The sequence below is a fragment of the Phodopus roborovskii genome, unplaced genomic scaffold (assembly GCF_943737965.1).
Source record: "Phodopus roborovskii unplaced genomic scaffold, PHOROB, whole genome shotgun sequence".
In the NCBI taxonomy this organism is placed as follows: domain Eukaryota; kingdom Metazoa; phylum Chordata; class Mammalia; order Rodentia; family Cricetidae; genus Phodopus; species Phodopus roborovskii.
The window spans coordinates 7,957,474-7,979,297 of record NW_026126648.1 but is presented as its reverse complement, the minus strand read 5'-3'; the positions used below and the strand labels follow the sequence as shown (position 1 = coordinate 7,979,297).

Below are 21,824 nucleotides of genomic sequence, written 5' to 3'. Positions count from 1 at the left end.
ACAGGCACTGATTTCCATCTCCAACATCAAGTTCAGTGAGGCCAGGGACATGTTTGTAAATAAGGAAGACCACAGTCTACTGTGCCTTGGGAAAATGAGATCATGTACACAGGGTAGGTTGGTAGACAGACAAAGGGATGCAACAATAAGCCAAAGATGAGAGACAAAATTACACGAGCAACCCTTAACTATACAAATATTTCAGTCAACTACAGGAAGCCACAAAACCAGCCAGCTATCCACCATGCCAGAGTGAAGAATGTGGCATTGCCCACAGTATTAACACTTCTCAGAAACCACGGTGTCATGATGTCTGTTGCTGACATCCATGTGATACTTCCATTGTGTACACCATGTACTAGCATATTCCTAATAATGGCAGGTAGTAAATTGGTAATTATTGGTAAATTGTGGAATATGAGTAAACTGTTGGTTTAAGAGGCAACATGGTCCTTTCCATTCTTTAGCGGCATGCAAGCTTTCATAATAAAATGCCCTTTGTCCCACCTTTCTTAAATGCATCAGATCTCACAGCAGGCACATACATCAGAAGCCTTGACTTTCTAGGCCCTGCCTCTCGCTTCTTCAAACAACCATCAGTGCAAACCTCAAAGAAGAGTTTCAGGGTAAACAATCCTGGTGTTCACTTGTATTGAATAAAACAAACAAACAAGCAAGCAAAGAAAAAACTCTGCAAATAGAAATATATAATACCAGCCCTATTTTCCTCAAAGCATAAGTCTCCCTTCTCAGATTCTAAACAGCTTCTACACGAGGAACTGATTTCACTGAAGCAGGATCATAAATCTGTGGTCAGTGATAAACTGTGTGTTTCTACAAAATACCTCTCATGAATAACTGAGTGCTGTAATGTGATTTAAAGATACACTTTTTCTTTAATAATAAAAAAATTACTGACACATTATATAATATTTAATAATAGCCATATCAATCAGACACTGCCAAGAGATTATTTATAATCTGACTCTCTCATTTACAATTTCTCTCCCCAACAATATAAAGGGTGTCGAGTACATGGTAGTCCAACTTTGGGATGTAGTGCTAAGTCACTGCAATGCGTTTAGGTCATAAATGCCTACCTGAAAAGAAGCATAGAACATGTTTTTACAAAATCCGAAGGCCTGTTTTATGGGCATGGTCCCATGAGAGAATGTCCTCTCTCAGGCTTACTGGGTGGACACGTTGTCCCCAGGAGTTTGTGGAACCTCTAGGGTGGGGGCATGGCTGGTTGAGATGTGTCATTCGGTGATGGGAGATGTCATTCTGTAAATATGTTTTTCTTATTGGTTAATGAATAAAGTACTGTTGGCAAATAGGAAGGCAAGGTAGGCGGGACAAGGAGACAAGGAGGATTCTGGGAGGTGTAGTGAAGAGAGTCAAGATGTAGAGACTTGAGAGAGCAGAGGTCCAGACCCTCTCTCCGGTAAGATAAGACCACATGGAAACACTTAGATAAATAGAAATGGATTAATATTTAAGACAGAGCTAGCCAATAAGAAACACTAGTAACAGGCCAACAGCTTTATATCTAAATACAGCGTCTCTGTGTGTTATTTGGGGCTGACGCGACTCTGGGACCAGGCTGGGGGGCAAACTGCTCATAACAAGTCGGGGCAACCTCTCTGAGTTACAGGCAGCCTGCTCCAGGCGGAACATTCCACTTCTTGTCTGCCGTTACTGTGTGACTGGCCAATGACAGCTCACACAGCCTCCAGCAGCAGCGGCTCAGGCCTCCCAGCCCGTTCTAGCTACCAGGACTTGAACTATATCATCTGAGACTTTGGCTTACAGCCAAAACAAACGTCTCTACCATCTTCCTGGCAGCAACAGAAGAATCGCTGCGGTGGTCTGAAAGAGAGAGGTCCCCACCCCACGGTCCGGCTGTGAACCCTTAGTCCCGGGTTTGTGGTACTGTATGGAGAGGTTTAGGCGGAATGGCCTTGCTGAGGAAAGATGACTCTAAATGAGCGCTTTGAGAGCAACGAGTCCCACCCACTTCCAGGTGGTTCTCTCTGCTTCACACCTGCGGTTGCAGATGTGAGATGTCAGTTTCCTCTTCCAGCTGCTACGCTGTCCCCTTGCTGCCAAGCTTCTCAGGCAAGGCAGACTGTAACAAACGTTTCTCTGTCCCGCCAGCCAGCCAGCTCCCGAATAAAAACCCAAGAGACGTCTTAGTAATTGTGAAAGCTCAGCCTGTAGCTTAGGCTTATTCCTAACTAGCTTATAACTTAAATTAACCGACTCACATTATTCTTCACTCTATCATGTGGTGTTACGTCTCTTCACCCTGCAACCCTGTTTCCCCTCGTCTCCCGGCTTCTCCTGTGCACCTAGATTCCTCCTCCTCTTCCTTTCTCTCCCTGGAAATCCCACCTATACCTCCTGCCTAGCTATTGGCTGTTGAGCAAATACATCTTCATATATCCCACAACCGCAGACTCTTAACCACAGGGAACCATCAATGTAAAGAAACTCTTCAGGAGGCTGCCTTGGTCATAGCATTTTCCCATGGCAACAGAAAGGGCTGAAGCAGTGACTTCTTCAGGAAAGAATCCATGACATATGGGATGAGGTGCTGTTAGACGAAAGCATCACACCCCTCATCTAAGCTGGCTATGGCAGTCATGCCAGCACTCAGGAGGCAGGAGGCTCTCTGCAAGTTCAAGGCCAGGACTATAAACTCTATCTCCGTCTCACACGTAGTAACAATAATAAAGCTATCACCACACATGAAAAGATATGGAGAAGCTGTGCAGATGTGGATGGCTCCATACACCGCATGGAAATCCACGGTCCTCATTTGTGACCTGGTATCCCAGGTGTCCAAAACCCTCTGGGCACAACCATGAATAAAAGAACACACAAAAAACAAACACCGTTGTTCTTGTATCTCCTAGAAACCAAGGGAAGTCCTTCTCCAAAGCCCCTCTTCTGTTAGGACCTAAAGAGACTCTGTCGCCAGCTGAGAAGGGATGCCGAGTTACTCCCGCAGCCCCAACATAATATATGAGATAGGTTTAACAGTTGGGTTGGGAATGAACACACTGATCAGTAGGAAACTAGAGTTTAAAGAGAGTCTGCCTTGTGTCTAAGCTTATTTTCTTTCTCAAAAAAGTATGGTGGTTCTTTGGGATTCAGGAATAAACAGGCCCCTAGCTAAAAACATTTAATTCACCTTAATATAATCCACATTGGCAACTTAATTTGTTTCAGCTATGCGTAGAGATTTATTATCAACAAAAGGCAGAAAATACGGTCAATGACAAAGGAAGTTAAAAACGATGTGGACGAAAGGCATCATTCACACCACAGCACAGAGAGTAGCCATGCTGGCTACATTGTTTATAGTGTTCCTGAACCACCATATCAAGCCAAGCAGCGTATCAAGCCAAGCTGAGTGTTTCTCTATACAGCAGACACTACCAATAAACTGCCAAGTGCCTGTATCCCTTCCTTTGACTACATGGGTTTCTTCAACTATCAGTTCAGCAAACGCTAAAGGCCTCGCATTATGCTGCATGCTGGGATACCCTGCCAACAACACTGTTCTGCAAGGAAGACTGTGTGATGGGAAAACGCTGTCTTCTCCATTCCAATGCTGAGTGGTGTGAATCCAGCATTGTCTCCTTATTGCTTCAGAGAAACTCCTCACCCTGCCCTCTGTGACCCGGTCCTAGCATGCACACGCCTTCCTTCCTTCCTCCCGACAGTGAGGAAATCCCATCCCTCAAGTCCAAGGCCGGTCTCCACTCAACCAAACTTATCAAAACACCCACTACTGAAACAACCAGAGAACGTGTACAGAGGATTGGTCTCAGCACTGGAGTTGAGGAGGCAGCCTGCATCCTTTAGACTCATGGACCATGAGGACTATGACACGTCTACATCAACAGAAACAGTAAGAAAAACAAAAAAGAAGGAAAGAAAAAAAAACGTGAGCACTAAGAAAAGTTTTTATGCATCTACACATGTTTGTGTGGAGTGTGTTCCCTGCATATTCACCTTATGCATATACTTATATAAACGTACTGCTATATGTTATGGATGCTGATACGTATATGCACATCACCTAACTTAAAGACATACAGTAAAGTGAAAGGAACAAAGCCATGCACAAAGGGACACAGAACTCTATGTGGTGTATGCTTATGCAACACTTCAGCAACGCAATCAGAAGCCACGGGAGCGTATGACTGGGGAGGCCCCTGGGTGACTGGTGACAGGGAAGCTGGCCAGATAGGGTCGGGATATCTAGAAGAACAATGAGACCTGAAAACAGTAAGGGCACATTGTGACTTCACAGAAATGTACGTGCACGCTTTGGCTCTTTTACGTGCTTTTCAGTTATATTGTGATGAACGTGCACCCGGCCAACTGTAAACATTCAAATCACAAGTAAAGAGCACATACCCAATCACCTAAAACCCACCCAAAATGAGGACCTGTACTGTATCAGCTCGTGAAAAAACTTCTAAGAAAAACATACAATCATGTTCCAAGACACCGAAGAAAACACCAGTTTATCTAAGCAACCCCCTCGATATGCAGGCAGTCTGTTTTATTTACAAGACACACATCATTTTAGGATGCACGGTTTCAAAACATCATCTGTGTTGAGTGGTCAGCAGACTGTGGTCCATGGCTTGTTTAGGGAACAGCTTCATCGGGAGAGATCCGCAATTATCATCGTGCCATCACACACAATACATCAGTAAGTACTGACTCGTTGGCTTCTAGATGGCGGTACCACACCATGGGCAGAGGGCAGACCCCGTGACCACACGTAAAGCCCTCGAAGTCATTCTGGAATTACTTTCTGGTTATTCCCAGAGAGCACACTGACTTCTCTTACTGGGTAATTGTTTCTCTTTGTGTGGTCACTTCCTGAAATTTAGCATAATAAAATGTTGGGAAAACTGTTTTGGTTTTTTTTTTTTTTTTTTTTATAATTGCTAGGAGTCCCTTTGACAGGGTTTACAATGAAACCACATGAATTGTATACAATAAGGAGAGATGACCATGAGAAAATACTCACAATCTTTCAAGGAGACTTAGGCCAGAAAACGAACCATTCTTCAGCTCAGATATCTTGTTGTTGCTCAGAATCCTAAAAAAGGACAACAAAAATATACATATATGACTTGTCTAGCAAACAGCATCAATATCAGAGCTACTGGGCGCATTTTGATGAAGTGGAGAAGGAATTTAGGCAATTGAGAGAAAGGTAGTTTCTCTCCCAAAATAGCTTCCAAATCTTGTCCCATCTTACATCATTCTTGTCGCACTTGGATGAAAATGTAAAAAAGGAACAGACAATAGCTATAGGACCAATATAGGGTGTAAAGCTTGTCACCGCGTGCATTCACTAAGTCAACTTAGGAACTTAAACACCTATGTTACAACTAGACATTTTAACAGAAAGCACGGTGTGTGGCCTCAAAATTACTGACCATATTACAGATACCATGTTGAATATGCTGGATCTTCCCTGCACCTTAGATATGCAATTATACTATTTATATGTGTGAATGCCTCCTTTGCACAGACACAGTGGCTGCAGAACCACGGCTGATCTCCCATGCCAGGAGAGTGTCCACTGAAAACCAACCTCAAAGCACAAACCTGCTTTCAAAGAGCCACGGGTGGGATGGTGTCCCTGACAGAACAACCCACAAACAGAGACTGCATCTATTTTGTGCTCCTCGCTTTTACTGTCTAATTTCCTACAGCAGTAAGCACCTGAGTGAGTGTCAACAGTTTCCAGAAACGAAGTAACGACGCTGGAGAACCTGGTTCAAGACGGGAGGGACGTCAAGATGGGGGGAAAAAATGAGGTATTTGAGTCAAGAGCCAGGTAAACTGCACAGATGTCACTAGCAAAAAGTGGTCAGACTTTGAAGGCTTCGTGTTTTACTTTCACGCATATTTGTGTGTCTGTGTGTATACACGGCACACGAGCAGGTACCCTCGGAGACGAGAAGGAGCTGGCTATCGACAGAGCTGTAGTTCACAGGCAGTCTTAAACCACCTGACACTGTACTGGGAACCGAACTCACGTCCACTGCAAGAGAGTGTTCTTAACCGGAGAGCCACCTTTCAGCTCCACCAGGCAGATTTTGAACCCAAAAAATGTCCGCTCTGCCCATGTTCCTCAACATGCTACCAAGTTGGTCAAGAGCCACACAGCTGTCATTTGGGAAAGAAAATTTCATCACACGGGTGGGGGGGAGGCTACCTCTCAGGAGCAGCCTTTACAACAGGCAGAGTAGTCGTCACATAGAAACATACACAAAGACCGATGGGGTACTCCGAAAGGCAAGGTTGCAGGTGTGTATCTGTGTTCACCACAACTTCTTAATTAAACAAGGAAAAAAATAGCCAGCTGTCATCTAGCGTTCTGGTCTAAGTCAGATTTGTAAAAAGGAAGGAGGGAAAGAGGAGAAGGTGTGTGGGAAAGAGAAAGGGCCATCCCTGCCCTGGGTTACTAGAGCAGAGTCGTTACGATGGCTGGCTAAGAGCTCCCAGTCAAGCCTGCCCCGTTCCGGCCACACTTTCAACTCACCTTAGTACCCAGCAAGTCACCCCAGCTCTCTGTAGGAGTTTCCTCACTCAGAAGATGGAAGGCGAAGGACAGCCTCAGAAACACCAACAGGGAACTTTCAAAGGCATGTCACACCCAGGGAGCAGCCATTAAGATACAGGATCTGTTTCTCTGATTCTCAAGTATACACATCCTCCCTAGGTTCAGTGTGTACGTTGCAATCAAAGTAGCTCATTAGGTAGCACTCTGTCCTGCTCCAAGGCGTCACCGAAGCAAAGACAAACCCCAAAACAGTGGGGCTGAGAAAAAACAGGGTACAAAAACATTCTGACTAAAATACAATAGTGTTTTCTTCAACAAAAATGGCAAAGCTCTTAAAAAAGAAAGGTAGTTGAGTCCAGCAAGAAAGACTTGATGCATGCATATGACCCCAAGATAGAGTGTCAAGCAGGCTTCTTCAGCGGTAGAGAGCAAGGGCCCCAATCCTTATCACTCTGGACAGCCGCAGCCTGAGCTCCCAGTCCCCAAAATACAGCATCATACCAAGTACATCCTGAGCCTGACACCATGATTTCAAATATGATGCAAATAGCAGACAAATGCTTGGGGTTACTGAAGAGCCAAGATCAGAGGACAAATACAATCCAACAATGCAAGTTTACACATCCAGTAAAGCTGTTGCCTTGGGGAAAGGGTATGAGCACATCAATTAAGAGCAAACAACAAAATAAATACCACAGGTAGAAGAGAATCTGTACGTAGCAACAAACAGACAAGAAAAACAGAGAAGACCCGGAAGGCATGCCAGGCACATGGCTGGTTATCTGGGAGACAAGGCTGACATTCATTTCTCTTTGACTACCTCTACTCATGCTGTAAGTTCTGAAACATCTACAGTGAGACTCTTAACTTTAAGGGTTTCTTCCCCCTCGGCCCCACAGATGATCACATGAATCTTAGATGTTTTTTTGTTTTGTTTTGTTTTGTTTTTGAGTATATGCACAGTCTCAGAAGTAAAAGCTTTAAGAAATGCCTAGCACTTTGAGATTTCAGAGTCCCATTTATTTACCTGTTTGTTTAGATTGAACAGTGCTCACACAGTGACTGACATGTTCACCTTAACATGAACCAAAAGTAGACAGGACAGTGATGTCTGGGGCCCCAGTATTAACAGAGACTACCAAGAGGACTGGGGCTGTGTCAGTCACTTCACTTTCTAAGTAGCCTTTAGCATCCGTAAGACTGAGAGAGGATACTGAATCAGAATGATGACTGAAATCCCTCCCAGCGTCTTTTAATTTCCTACACTCATTTATGTTCTAATAGGCAGAGCTGCTAAGCTTGACAGTGACTGAGAAAATGTAAGCAGCAACCCAAAAATAAGGGGGAAAATATACACTCTCGCCAGGTCAGTAACTTAAGGTGCCATTTCTGGGCGAAGAATGAAACCCAGATATGGAAGGAACTTCCACAGAACCGGTGGGCACTAACTGAATGGCTCTGCCTGTGATTCCGTACAGCTTCGCAATAGGACTGTCATTTCCTCACTCATAAAGGCTTTACTGCAATAAATGATAGGTTTTATTGAGGAAAGTAAAAAGGAAGACATTTCATCACACTTAAAAAGTTATAACTGTAACCTTAAAATATAGTTTACAACCTCGAGTTAATATATTCCGTCTACACATTACTGGATGTATTTAAGGATTTTGTGCAGGAAAACAGGATCGGAAAGAATAAATCTATTCTGCAGACAGCTTTTATACTCAATTTTGAAATGGGGGGCTGTGGAAATGGCAGGTGCTTAACATCATATATCACGATGGACCTAAAACCCGTTCATAATCAATATTTTTGCTGACATCTTTGAAATTTCAAACTTGGCCCGAGTTATAGAGCTTACAGATAGCCATTTCTGTTCTGTATTAATGATGTGAACAAGACACAATCTGTAGACAATGAGTAGAATGCTATTCAGGCTCCTATCTCTTCAATTCAGAAACTGTATGGAAGAGGCTGATACCCACTATCACTTCACAGAGGGCCAAATTAGCGCGACATATCAGCTACACTCATGTATGAAAAAGGACAAGACAGGTTTTAAAGACTCAAAAGCAAAAGGAATGATATGGATTAGATGTGCTCAGGTGCTTGCTACTATTAGAACCAAAATGGATCAGAAGGCTGAAAGTCATCAAAGGAAACCACTCACTGAATTGGAAGGGTCACAATCTAACTTCTCTCGTCCAAGGAACTTGAAAATACACAGAGCAACCCTAAGAAAGTAATGTGGGATATTGACGGCTTGGGGAGGAATCCAGTGGGGTTAGGGAAGCACACTGAATGGGTGTGTGTGATGCTGAATTGTAAACGTCAACCTAGAATTACCTGCAAGTCTCACTGAGGGGTCATCTACATTAGATTGGCCTGTGGGCATGTCTGTGGGAGTTCGTTTTAAGCTGACTGACAGGGGAAGGCCCAGCCTACCATGGGCTGTATCATTCTCTACCCTGAGCATCCTGATCCAGGTGAGCATGGATAAATCCAGCTGAACACAAGCAAGAAGCATGCATGTACTTCCCTCTGCTCTTGACTATGGATGTGCTATGGCTAGCTACTTGAGGTTCCTGCCTTGACTTCCCTGGGATGATGAACTCTTGCAAGTTTCCTTTTGTTTCTTTTTGTCAGGGTGTTTCATTCAAGACAGGAAATGAAGCTACCACAGGTGGAATGGCATGGAAGTTGTCTACCCGGTGTTTGGGGACAGTTTAGAAGCAAAGTAAGGGTAGATTTATACAGATATAACTGAGGATCTAGAAATAAAACCATTCTGGATTACAGCAGGCCCAAATCCAGTGAGTGATGTCACTAGACAAGAAAATGCAGAGAGGGCCACAGGAAGATGAAATCATAGTGCAATTCATAGAATCCCTAAAAGAAAAAGAGGCAAAGACTAAAGAAATAACTAACGTACCTAAGAACAAGACCAAACACATAACATTTAACACGGCCTTTAGCCCTTATGAGGGTGGCTGAGATGAGACAGTTGATCATTTGAGGCCAGAAACTCAAGGACAAAATGAAACCCATGTCTCCTTTAAAAAAAGGTGCTGGAGAGATAGCTCAGAGGTTAAGAGCACTGGCTGCTTGTTCCTCCAGAGGTCCTGAGTTCAATTCTCAGCAACCACATGGTGGCTCACAACTATCTATAATGAGATCTGGTGTTCTCCTCTGGTGTGCAGGGAGACACGCAGGCAGGACACTGTATACATAATAAGTCAATCTTTACAACAGAGAAAAGAAAACCATAAAGGATCATGACTTTATGGGTGAATGTGCATCCCCAATCAGAAGAGAATAAATATAGACTTAATCAAGACGCTATACATCACTTATCACAGTGGGAAAATATTACCTATTGTGGAGGAAATGATCGCTCATATTTTTACAGTGAAATCAGCCACTGTGTCAGGAAAACATGCCAAACACTTTGATGACTTCTTTGAAAATCCATCCCACACAGACCCATGCACACAGGTAAAATATGCTGCACGTCACATAATTATATTAATATAGGAAATCATTGTCACACATCTAGGAAAAGCTAACTGCTAAGTATTACTACAGGTTCCAATGTGTTCTTTCATGCCTACCAAATGAGAATTAAGACAAGTGTTGCAGATTCAGGAAATAAAACCCCCTGAACAGTCACATGGGTCAAGGCACAGGAGCGAGGGGTGGTCCTTTGCTTGACAGAGTGCTTGTCTATTATTCACAAAGCACGTAAACGAGACACGGTGGTGCATGCCTGTAATCCAAGCAAGCTCCTGGGAGGTACAGGCAAGAGGAACGTAGCTACAAGCCCACCTAAAGCTAAAGGGTTTGAAGGCAGTCTCCAAAAGGGGGCAAAGAGAGACAAGGCTTACATTCACACAGTAAGTCTCCATGTGTTGACAGGTCTAGTTGACTCTTGTAATACAAGCTACGGTACAAATTGATACACATTAAGTTTATTGTGTAGAATGGCTATGCCCTTCCTACAACCTTTTCTACGGTGTAAAGAAAGGAAAGCAGGCCAAGTTTGGAGCCTGGTGAGTCATCTTTTGGCAGACACCCAAAACCTTTATGGCCACCTGCCCTCAGCCAAAGTCAGGAAGGCAACTCCTTATAAATGAATGGTAGTACCTGGGGTTTTTGTTGTTGTTTTGGTTTTTTTTTGCTTGTTTTTCTGCTAATGAAACCATAAGCCCAACAGTGTTCAACGTTCTACCTAGTCAAGGGTCCATTATATCCAACCGAGCCCTTTGTTTACCAACGGTTCCACTTGATTAGATGAGTCCTTTCATTCACTCTCACAGAAAAACGAAGCCAGGTGGTATGTTTTGGTTTGTACGTATCAAAATGTCTACCATTACTCCACTCACTGAACACAGAACCCGTAAAGTGCAGCCATGGTAAGATCTATACAAGTACACGTATGTTTCTTGTCCCACCATTACTGATAAATCTCACAGACAGACAGAAAGACGACAGCCACGCTGGAGATGTCTGCCCCTCAAGTGGATTTCTTCGCCCTTCCTGAGGACCCTCAGGACAAAGGCTGCACATACCACAGCCTCCAGAACAGTAACGAAAGAGCTGCGTGAACGGACAGACAGTTCGCTCGGACTGACACAAACCCTCACCAGCAAACAGAGTTCAGGCTCACCAGCACCACCAATGCAGCGAGTGTCACCTGCAGCCACCGAGGTGCTGTGCCTGTCTCCTTTCACAAAGCTACAGCACAGGGCAGCAGTTGGCTGGAAGGGCCCAGCCGCCCGCCTGGCGAGAATCTTTGTCAATTTCAGCTTTCTGAAGGCGCTCACTCTGTAAGCAGTGCCCAGTCAGTGGGCTGGGAGCCACAGTATAGAAGGCCAGCCGTCTGCCCAGTACAGAATGTCCCTTGGGCAGTGTCCACACCGCCACTTGTGCTGGGCTAGTCCAAACCAGCTTAATTAAAGCTGCAGGGGAGGCAAAGTCATGTGTCCCTTAGCCTCTGCTGTCAGATAACCCTTACTACCTCCTGCTCCCCAGCATCGTTTTTTTTATCAGTCATTTTCCCCCCAGTAAATTATCGTGTGCTTCAACCTCCATCCTGGCCTGTTGTCCCCAGAGGGCCCACATGACAAGGTGCTCACAACATCTGTTCAATAATGAATGAAATGAAAATATGGCTAGGTTTAAGTTTCTCTGTTCAAGGATCCTCCCCTGAGGACTACAAGACACGGAGTAGGTAATTTACTGGCCTCTAGTGGTTCAGAGAAGCATAAATCTAGGCCACTCTCTCCTTCCTCTCTGAAGCTCTGGGGAATTTTCTGAAAATCTACCAGACAATGTCTAGTTGTCTTTCTTCTACTACTCCAATATTGTAAGATGTATGTCCACGTTATCGCCCTTCTAACATTAGGACCATATTAAAACTGATGGGAAAGAAAGAAATGTCCACTGACTAGGGAAGGAAGGAACCATGAATTTATCCTAAGTGTCCTTGTTGGGCCACATACAATCTGAATTTTAAGTCTGGATCTTTAATTATGGCTTACTGTTTATACAGCAAGGTCTCATCACGATGCAACACTGAAATTAAAAGTTGTGCAGCAGAAGCCAGGACAGTCCTTATAAGTAGGAATGAACAAAGCTGCTCTCAGAATTTAACATTTCAGAGAGGCTGGGTGAGTCCATTCGCATGCCATAGAAAACTATGAAGCCACCTCTCTCTCAAACTGCCATCTAACCTAGCTACAAAAGAAACCCTGACACTTCTACAAGCAATACTCAGTTGAAGGTGGGGCAGGAATGAGGGAGGTTGGTAACTAAACAGGCTTTAAACTGCTTCAGAGCCATCCAAATTAGACTTTGTGTTTTCATGACTGAAGATACTCTAAAAACTCATTTTCAGCTGGGTGTGTGGTGCACACACTTAATCCCGGCACTTGGAAGGCAGGGGCAGGTTGATCTCTGTAAGTTCAAGGCCAGCCTGGTCTAAACTAAGTTCCAGGACAGCTAAGGCAGTTAGGCAGTTACACAGGAAAAAAAAAAAAAACCTATCTCTTGAAACAACAAAAAACAAACAAAACAACTCATTATTAAAATCCCTGGCACACATACAGTGAAGAAAACAGGTTTCCTTCTGACTTCTACAAGTGGCCCGTGGTACACAAGTATACACCACTGCATACACACATACAGTCCTACTCAAAAAGCAAAGCAAAATGTAATAGTTAAATCCTCAGAGTGAATGGCACATGCGGTGTACTCCATAATAGTTAAAGTATCAAGCATTTATTAAAAGGAGAAAATAAAAAGAAAGCACTGATAAAAACGGTAAAATGTAATAGAAAAGCCAGGCAATTTTGGGTTAAATTTTTTAAGTAGTTTCTACCCATATCCAGTGCTCCCAACTTCATCTACATTATTTCCAATCACAGCTGGAAAGGCAGTGAGTCAAAACGGGCCTGTGCAAACTCTGGACGGTTAAGTGACTCGGAGCCCTGGATGAAAGAGGACTGGGGGTTGGCAGAGGTGCTGGAGACGGGCACCGCTGTGGTGACGGGCAAGAAACCTCCATGTTTGGAGAAGCCAGCTCTTAAGAGAAACAAACCATCTCTCCAGGCCCAGAGCATGTGTGATTCTGTCTCCGCCTTAGCTAATACTCATCTCTTAGCCCTTGCCCCTGCTTCACAACCTCCATCTTAATCCTTCTGCTTTGAATTTGCAAATAAATCCTCTGCTCAATTTTCCAGACCACTAGTTTCTCCATCCCGACTCACTTCCCTTCTGCCCTTCAGCCCGTCCACTGACCCCAGGACAGCCTCCTTCACATCTCAGTCCCAGGACTAAGTACTCAGAACTCCCTTCTCATCCTTTCCCACGAACTATTCTTGCCCTATGGATCTGCTATTCTTTTGGATCTGAAATGCAAAACTAGAATTCTCCTGTGTCTACATTTCACAGATGCTTCTAAAAGACTGGCTCGTTGCTGGTTCCCCGTGCTGATTTCTTCTCAAATGTGGAATGGTCTTTCCTGGTGGTGCCCTGGACCGATCAATACTGAGGAGCAGCAGAGGGTTTCCTTCGCGTATACAAAAATGAGACCGATACAGCAAAGCTCTCTTTATGGCAAGTTTGAGAAGTCTGGGAACCTCCAGGGCGGAGACACAAAAGCTGTGGGGCTCAAGGACTTCCTGATGTAGTCCCCCACGCTGTTCAGCCTTGGCAGACCACCAGACAGACTGTCAGAAAACAAGCAAAACAGTTTTGTGGCTGAGGCAAACCCACATCGCCATCCCCTCCTCCTGGCCCAGGGGTTCAGCTGAATCGAGCATCCTTTTCAAGGTCATGAGTTCCTGGCTGGGCAATCACTTCCCATTTCTGCTGCTCTTCTTGGGACTCTTCCAGGATGCTGTTCAGAAAATTCATTTTTCTCACACCTCGGCACTTTCTCTCTTGGGCCATGCGTGAGCTTCCCACCATTAATCTCCTCCATCCACTGTATTTACTCCAGAGTCCCCAATGCTTCGGGGCCACAGGAGGACCTGTCTCATTTTTCAGTCCTGTTTGGGTTTCTGCTATCATTTTCTACATGATTTTTGAACAGGATAGAGATGAGAGAAAAAGATGGAGGGAAAAAAAAAAAAAGGAAATTTCAAACATCTTTTTAACTGCATAATTACTCTAATCACAAATTGCCTTGTGGACCAAAGTTAAGGTCCAGAAACTCCATGCAAGCAATATGAAACAATATGATGTTCCTGACCATAAGAATTCACTCACTCTGTGCCATGGGCATGCTACTGGGGGCTAGTCCATCACCAAAGTGAATCACATGACCAGCCGGGGAGAACGGGGTGGCACTGTTCCCCCGACTTCCCACCAACAAATACATTGCTGAGGACCATGCTTACAGTTCTAGCCTTGCCCCCAATAGGTACTGAGCAGGTGACACTGTTGACATAGGTTAGACCCTAGCACACAAACTACCTGGGTTTGAACCTTACTACCACGGTCTGGCCCCATCACTTTGCACAATGTTAACTTCTGCTACATGTCATCTATAGACCATTCTAGGTACTTACAAGGTTAAATGAAGGCATTGGTGAACACACAAGCAAACGTGTGGGAAGGTACTTACAGCAGGCCGTTAGCATTACCGCACAAGACCCAAGCAAATCACAACATCCAGACAACAGCCAGACTGGCAGGCAGGAGGCGTTTCCATTCGGCAGTGCCCACTGGTAACAGCCAACTCGATAAAGCTACCATGATGCCTTCCATGAGGTCTACAGCACCTGCTCAGCTACACCAGCCTTGGCCAGCTGTTATAACGCAGAGGTGCAGCTCTCCCAGTTTTTGGATAATCATGTATAGACAAGAGATTAGGTGGTACCCTGCCACAACTAAGGATGATGGAAAACACACATAGGCTCCACTACCACTGACAAAATAGCCAGAGCTAGAAGAAAAGTTCCAATCGGCAGCCTGCCAATGAACTAACTCTCTGAGCAAGCACACTCAGGAATCGCCATCAACCCAAACAGAAGACGCCTGAATTTCCTTAGCAGAACATCTCAGATTTACCCATCCAAGAAATCTGCTCTACAGAGTTTAGCCTGTAGAACTTAGCTACGTTCTCAAATCTGCACACAATGCCCATCTTCAATCTGTACCAAGTGAATAATTATATAAAATGAGACAGCAAGTCAAAGACATCAGCATGCAAGTCGTGATTAGAGTCTTCAGATTAAAAGGTGCGTCTAATAACCACATGAAGACAGCAAACATCACCCTGGTACACAGTAAACCTTGACTCTCCAAATGGCCCATTAAATAACCTTTTAAGTTCCCAGGCATTTCTCTTAAAGATCCGACACTTAAAATAATACATCAAGGCCTCATTTTTTTCCATATGTCTTCAATGCTTTACTTAGCAATTTCATAAATAGAAAGTAAATAACCTATTTTTCAGACTTAGCATTAACCACAGTGAGTGTACATAAAGTTACACAGATTTTAGTTGATTAAGAAAATCTAAAAGGTTTTTAAACACCACACTAGATATCTTTCAACAATGTCTAAAAATGAAAAACTGTTTATTAAACAACACTTCATCATGTCTTACAAACACATTAGCTCCTTGAGCAAAGGAAGCCCATTCTTCAAGGTGTCGTTATCGGTATACATCATAGAGAATGCTGGAAACTTGATATTTATGAATACAATAAAAGCCTGTTTATTTGGCATTTTAATCAAACAGAAACCTTCCTATTGGGACCATACTGAGGGTCTTTAGGATTCAGAGTTTTGATTTTTCAGCTGAAAATTTTTGATGACGTATCAATTACTCATTAACTCAGAATATATTTGAGCAACTAGCCTGAGCTGGGTGTGACACACACACACACACACACACACACACACACACACACACACACACACGCACACACACACACACACACACACACACGGTCCAGGTATTTAGTGCAATAGGAAGAATGTACATCTAGTCCAAAGGGAACACAATCTTTAAGGGTGTTTGAAAATAAGCCGGCTGGGAAAACACATTTCTGAGCGATACCCTACATCATCTCCCTCCCCAACTCCAGTGGGTAGGAAGATATTGGAGAGACGAAGAGTAAGTCTTGCGGTCCTGCAAAGGTTGCCACCAACAGACGTGTAGGCAGGGAGTGGATGGGTCCTCCCTCGGGTAGAACCGGCCACAGAAGGCAAGGCTTACAAGATCCAGGGCTCACAAACGGGTGAAGGGAAAGGGTGGCCACTGAGGTGGTACAGGCATTCTACCCCAGGGCACAGCTGCAAAGGTTCGACGCTTTCCCAGTGGCCACATCCTCAGCACTGCGCACAAGAACCACCTTGCTGTTCACTGCAGAGCTGCTGAGACTCACAAGAGCAGTCCCGAAACCCTGCAGCAGCGCTCACCAGACTACCACAAGTGCCAAGTGTCTGAAGTTCAGCGAGCAGAGGCGAAAGGTCCAAGGTAGGTTCTTTAACGAGACAGAGAATACATTTTTTCTTAAATTGTACAAGTTTTGAGTGACCAAGTTCAAAATATAGTAACAAAAGAGCAAGATTTTCTTTATAATATTCCCCCCTCCCCAGGCTGCCCTCAACCAAACTTGAATCGGGTGGCTCTGGACCCTCCTCCTTCGAAGGCCACGCCTCTTGCCCCTGCATCTGCTCCATGAAGTCCAGTTTAACAACGATCTCATTAAATTAGAGCCCCCTCCTCTTTCTCTTGACATATGATCGGATTCCTCATTTCCCTGGCATCCCTGCTGACAGCGGATCACCCGGTGCCTTCAGCAAGAATCCTGTCAGGTCAGTTTCGCAACCACCTGTCTCTCCCTTGATGTCTTCACATAGCAATTTTCCGTCCACTGACCCTCTGCCCCAGCCTCCTTGGCAATCCATCCTACTTGCTGCTGGTACTGCGTTAGGAGTTGAGCCCAGTGTGTCTGCCCAACCAGCACCCATCCCAATGGTCATGGCTCTCATTTTAACAAGGATCACAATCACTTTCTCCTTAAAATACTTTCAAATGAAAAGAAGAATGCAGTTTCCTTTTTGGAGGAGCTATGGTAGGATTTCACTACCTGAAGCTCTGCCCACCGAGTCCATTTCCAGTGTAAAAAAACCCCTTTCTTCACTCCCAGGCTGTGCAGGAGCAGGCAGAAGAGGAACATTTGCCCTAGCTCTTGACAACGTAGAGCTGGCAGGAAACAAAAGCTGCCAAGAAACTTTACTACACAAATTCCCTCCAAGGCGAATCCCACACCATGGCTTCACGGTAACCAGGGGAAAGGCACTGGCCTGTGAGGAGAAAACGCAGGGGCATCTTAAATTAGCTTCCTGTGGAAAGGAAATTAGAAGGTAAAAGCTACGTGCACCCAGGCCTTTGTCCTCTCGACTTCTTGAGCCCAGTTCTATTAAGAGAAAGAAGGAGAGGGAGAGGAAAAGGGAGAGAGGGGGAAGTGAGGGACGGATAAAGGAATGTGCATGAATGCTGCATACAAGCAGATCTTCACGCACAGAATCAGAGCCAGGCATATGCCCCTAAGCACAGGCAGAACTTTTAGGAAAGAAAATGGTAAATTACATCTACTGCAGTGTTAGAGCTTGGCCCAAAGCAGGATCTGTGCCTACTTGAACCCACCTTGATCTGAAAAGAAACGCTAAGGAACTTAAAAGTATACCACTGACTAAACAATTTAGCAGGTAAACTGCCTACCAGTAAGGAGGCCGGAAGCCATGACACATAAGACACATGCCAAAACAAGCCAATCAGGCTGCGTCTGAGGCCACTTCCTCACCACTGACTACTGAGATAACCTGTATACCTGCTGAGAGGCAAAATGGGGAGGGCGGTTGGGGGATATACTAAATCATTTGCAGTCCCCGGTGCTAAACCTCCATTTCTAGAAACTTCCCTATAGAAGTAACTTTACAAAAGCAAACTTTCTTTACGCTAACTCATCTCAAGAGTTTTAGGTCAGTTACAAAACATAGTTTAATACAAGGGATTTTAAACTTGACTGAAACCCACAGTTCCCTCAGAGAACTCGATATACATGCACATTGATTTTTACTCATTCAGGTACTTGGTGATGAAGATTTAGTGAGTGCCAACTACATGCTTGAGAGCTTTAGGGATGCTGGGGGAAACAAATCAAAATAAAACCCAGTCTTCACGAGGTTTATGTACATACTAGTGGGCAAGGGGCACACAACCAAATCAGCAAAATATTAGTGTGCTGGCTCGTGAAAAAAAAAAAAAAATCTGGAGAACAGTAACACATATAAAAAACAGATATTAAGGTCCAGCTAAGATGAAGGGGCCAACTTGAGTGATAAATGACAATTCTCACTAAAAAGTGGCTTGTTTTTAAGTAACTTTTATTACAGTAGCAGTGGCTGTGTACATAAAGAATTAAAAAGCAAAGACAAACAAGACTAAGAAAACTACAGTCCTTCTGTACAGACAGCTGTGTTCACAGCTTCATAAACCTCAGACTCCGACACTGTCTGTCTACCACATACACAGACGGACGGGTGTGGGTTCTGTAGACACAGATCCTATCACCGTCGCCAAGGATGCCAGCTATTTCAGCTCCAGACTCAACCTCTCTAGTTCAGTGTGTTCTCATCTCCAGGCCACAATCAAATTTAGTAACGCAGAAAGATCATTTACAGATCTTTGTCTAAACCAGGACCTAAGACCACACCTATATTTTAAATGTGTCGCTGGCAACATAACACAGCCTAACCCTACTTTGTTTGACGAAGAGGGTAGGATCATGAGGCTAGCCTGAGGTACACAGCAAGTTCCGGGATAGTCTGCTCTACAGAACAAAGCCCTGTCTGTCTCAAAAGCAAGCATCATCACTCACCATCAATACAGACACCGGGGGAGGCCCTCAGTGAACTCATACAGACTGGCTCCATCAAAGACAGAGGTTCCCAATCCTTTTGTACCTTGCGCAACTCCGGCAGTAGAATGAAACTTAAGGACCTAAAAGGCAGAGATTGTGACCTGCTGAACAAGCCTCCTCCGGGATTTGAACATGTACTCAAATCTCCGAACTGCTAAAAAGCTCTTTCTCCATCTCAATTCAGGACACCACTTGCACACACTGTGCGAAGAGAAATACCAAAATTATGACCGGCTGTAAGCAGAGCTGGACACTACTGTGACGTGTTTGTTTTGCTAGGAGACTAAAGACAGGTCTGGAAAGAGGCTCGGTGGGTAAAGAACTTATCATGCAAGCCTGAAGTCCTGAGTTCAAATCCTCAGTTTCTACATAAAGCCAGACATGGTAGCACACATCTGAAAAATCATGCCCTCATATAGCAAGATTGGAGAAAGAGACAGGAAAATCCCCGGAAGCCTATGACCAACTAGCCTGGCATATGCCGAGGTGAACAGCAAAGAGATTCTCGCAAACAAGGAGAAAGGTACAGAACAAACCCAAGGCTGCCCTCTGCCCTCCACACATATGCCATGACACAAGCTCCTGAATTCCACACACAGACACAGAGAGAGTGAGAGAGATCACAGAGGGGCCACAGAGTCAAAGCACATAGTCTAAGTAAATAATCATTTCACTTTTAATTTAAAGGATTATTTTAAATTATTAACTAGTAAGATATTTATATAAGATTAAAAACTATAAATAGAGCCAATTCATTATTTTGAAAATGGGTAAGAAAGGACCAACTATTCATCCTGTTTGTCCTGGATAAAGTAATCTCACTGAGGGAAAGACAGCTCAGAGGTTGAGGGTAGAAATGCTGACTGATCTTGCAGAGGACAGAGGACAGTTGCCAGCACCCACGGGCAGGAACTCACTCTCCAGGCACACACCTATATATGTAAATAAAAATAATAAAAATGCATTGTAAAAGAAGTAACTTTGGGGAAACCAACTGACAGGTCTGGAGGACGCGTCTTTGATAAACAAGCATGAACTCAGAAATTAACAGGAATGATAAAAGGTAAGAAACTACATAGGCTAACACAGGACGGAGTCGGGGATGATAAGGTCAAACACTGCTAAACAGCATTAAAATAAAATGAAAGCTTTTGTGTGTTCATCAGTGTAGGTACATGGCCCAGTGCTTGCCAGACTCACACTGGACTCTGAGAGCTGAAGGAACAGGCTCCGGGTGGCAACTGCCTGAGCTCAAGCCTGGTTCCATCTCTTAGCAGCTCAGTGACCTTGGAACCTTCTGCCATACTCCTCAAGCAAGAACCAGGGCTCACCATAATAACAACCCCCTTAGGGAACTGTGAAGGTAACTCCAACACTCCCACACAGACTGCAGGAGCTGGCACATCCAGGAAAATATATTATGATTTTTGATGGCTTGTCAGTCTTTTCTTTCTCGTTTGGTTTCCCCCCAAAACAGTCCCCAAAGATCTGTAGTTGCCGATGGGAGCCACTCCCCATCAGAGTGCTTAGGAGAGAATATATATGTAGAGATGAGTGATTGATTCACACTGGGCTGACCTTGTTTGGTTGGTTGGTTAGTTTTTGAGGAGGGGTTGTTATTTGGTCTTTAGGGGTTTGGTCTGTCCCATTTTTGTTTTTTGAGACAAAGGTTTCATGCATCCCAGGCTGGCAGTACTATAAAGCTGAGGATGACCTTGAACATCCCATGTGTCCCTACTCCCCAAATGCTGGGAGTACACCATGCCAGATCCATGCACCGCTGGAAACGTTCTGGATGCTGGGCCAGCACTCCACCAACTGAAGAACCCAGCCCACCAGGAATCAACATCTGGACAAGGACAAAGCTCACTACTCTGCATAGAGCATAAATAAGTACACTGGGTTTTACAAAGTACCAAAAGAGGGAGAGAAGCGATGGGGGGAGGGAGGGGAGGGAAGAGAAAACTCCAGGTCAGTGTCTGTGCGCGCGCGTGCGCGCGCGCGTGCGTGTGTGAGTGCGTGCGTGCGTGTGTGTGTGTGTGTGTGTGTGTGTGTGTGTGCGTGCGCGCATCTGTCCGTCCATTTACTACCTAGCCAAAATGCCTGTGATTCCTATACTGATAGATGCCCACACGTTCACCAAGAGCTCAGAAATTCAGACAAGCAGCCGAGGCTACTCATGAAGCTGGAACTTAAAACTCTGTATTCCTATGGCGAATGAAGAAAGGGGTATACCCCGGGGTTTACATGCTAAGTGGGCCCCTCAAGTGCTCAAGTCAGGAACTTTGAGACAAGAAAGAAATCTGGTTAACACACAGACAGCTCAAGGTCCCAATGTTGGGATTAGCCCTAGGGAAGGAGGGCAAGTCTCAACTGACAACTGAGGGGCAATCAGAGCAGCTAAGAGCAGTGAATTAAGACGGAGAAGGAACCAGGCAGGCCAGATGCCAATCACAGCACCCCAACCCTCCCCAGCCCTCCCTGGCTGCCTCTGCCAAGACAGCCCCTGCACTTACTGTGTGAATGCCATATAATGATGCAATGAATCCCTTCTAATAAAACTACTGGGGCTTCATTAACGTCTGTGCCTTTTAAAAAACACCTCGGTGATCTTGTCAGGTTTGATTTGGCTTTGTGCACTATGTAAATTCATAGGATTCTGGCATTTAAGGACCCTAAGGGCAATCTAGCTCAGAGCCTCACCTCCTTGCTAGGGAAGTTGAAGGCCAGAGCAGTTGTAAAGGGCAAGGGCTACAATCCACACTTGGCCAAGCCAG

General features: G+C 44.6%; 1 protein-coding gene across 1 annotated transcript in view; it reads right to left on the bottom strand.

The window, feature by feature from the left end:
- Positions 1 to 21,824, bottom strand: part of Adgra3 (adhesion G protein-coupled receptor A3) — a 99,717-nt gene that overhangs the window by 62,616 nt on the left and 15,277 nt on the right. Inside the window, exon 2 of the mRNA XM_051174108.1 lies at positions 5,057 to 5,128. Within this exon, the coding sequence (XP_051030065.1) occupies positions 5,057 to 5,128 (72 nt within the window). The remainder of the gene's footprint in view (positions 1 to 5,056; positions 5,129 to 21,824) is intronic.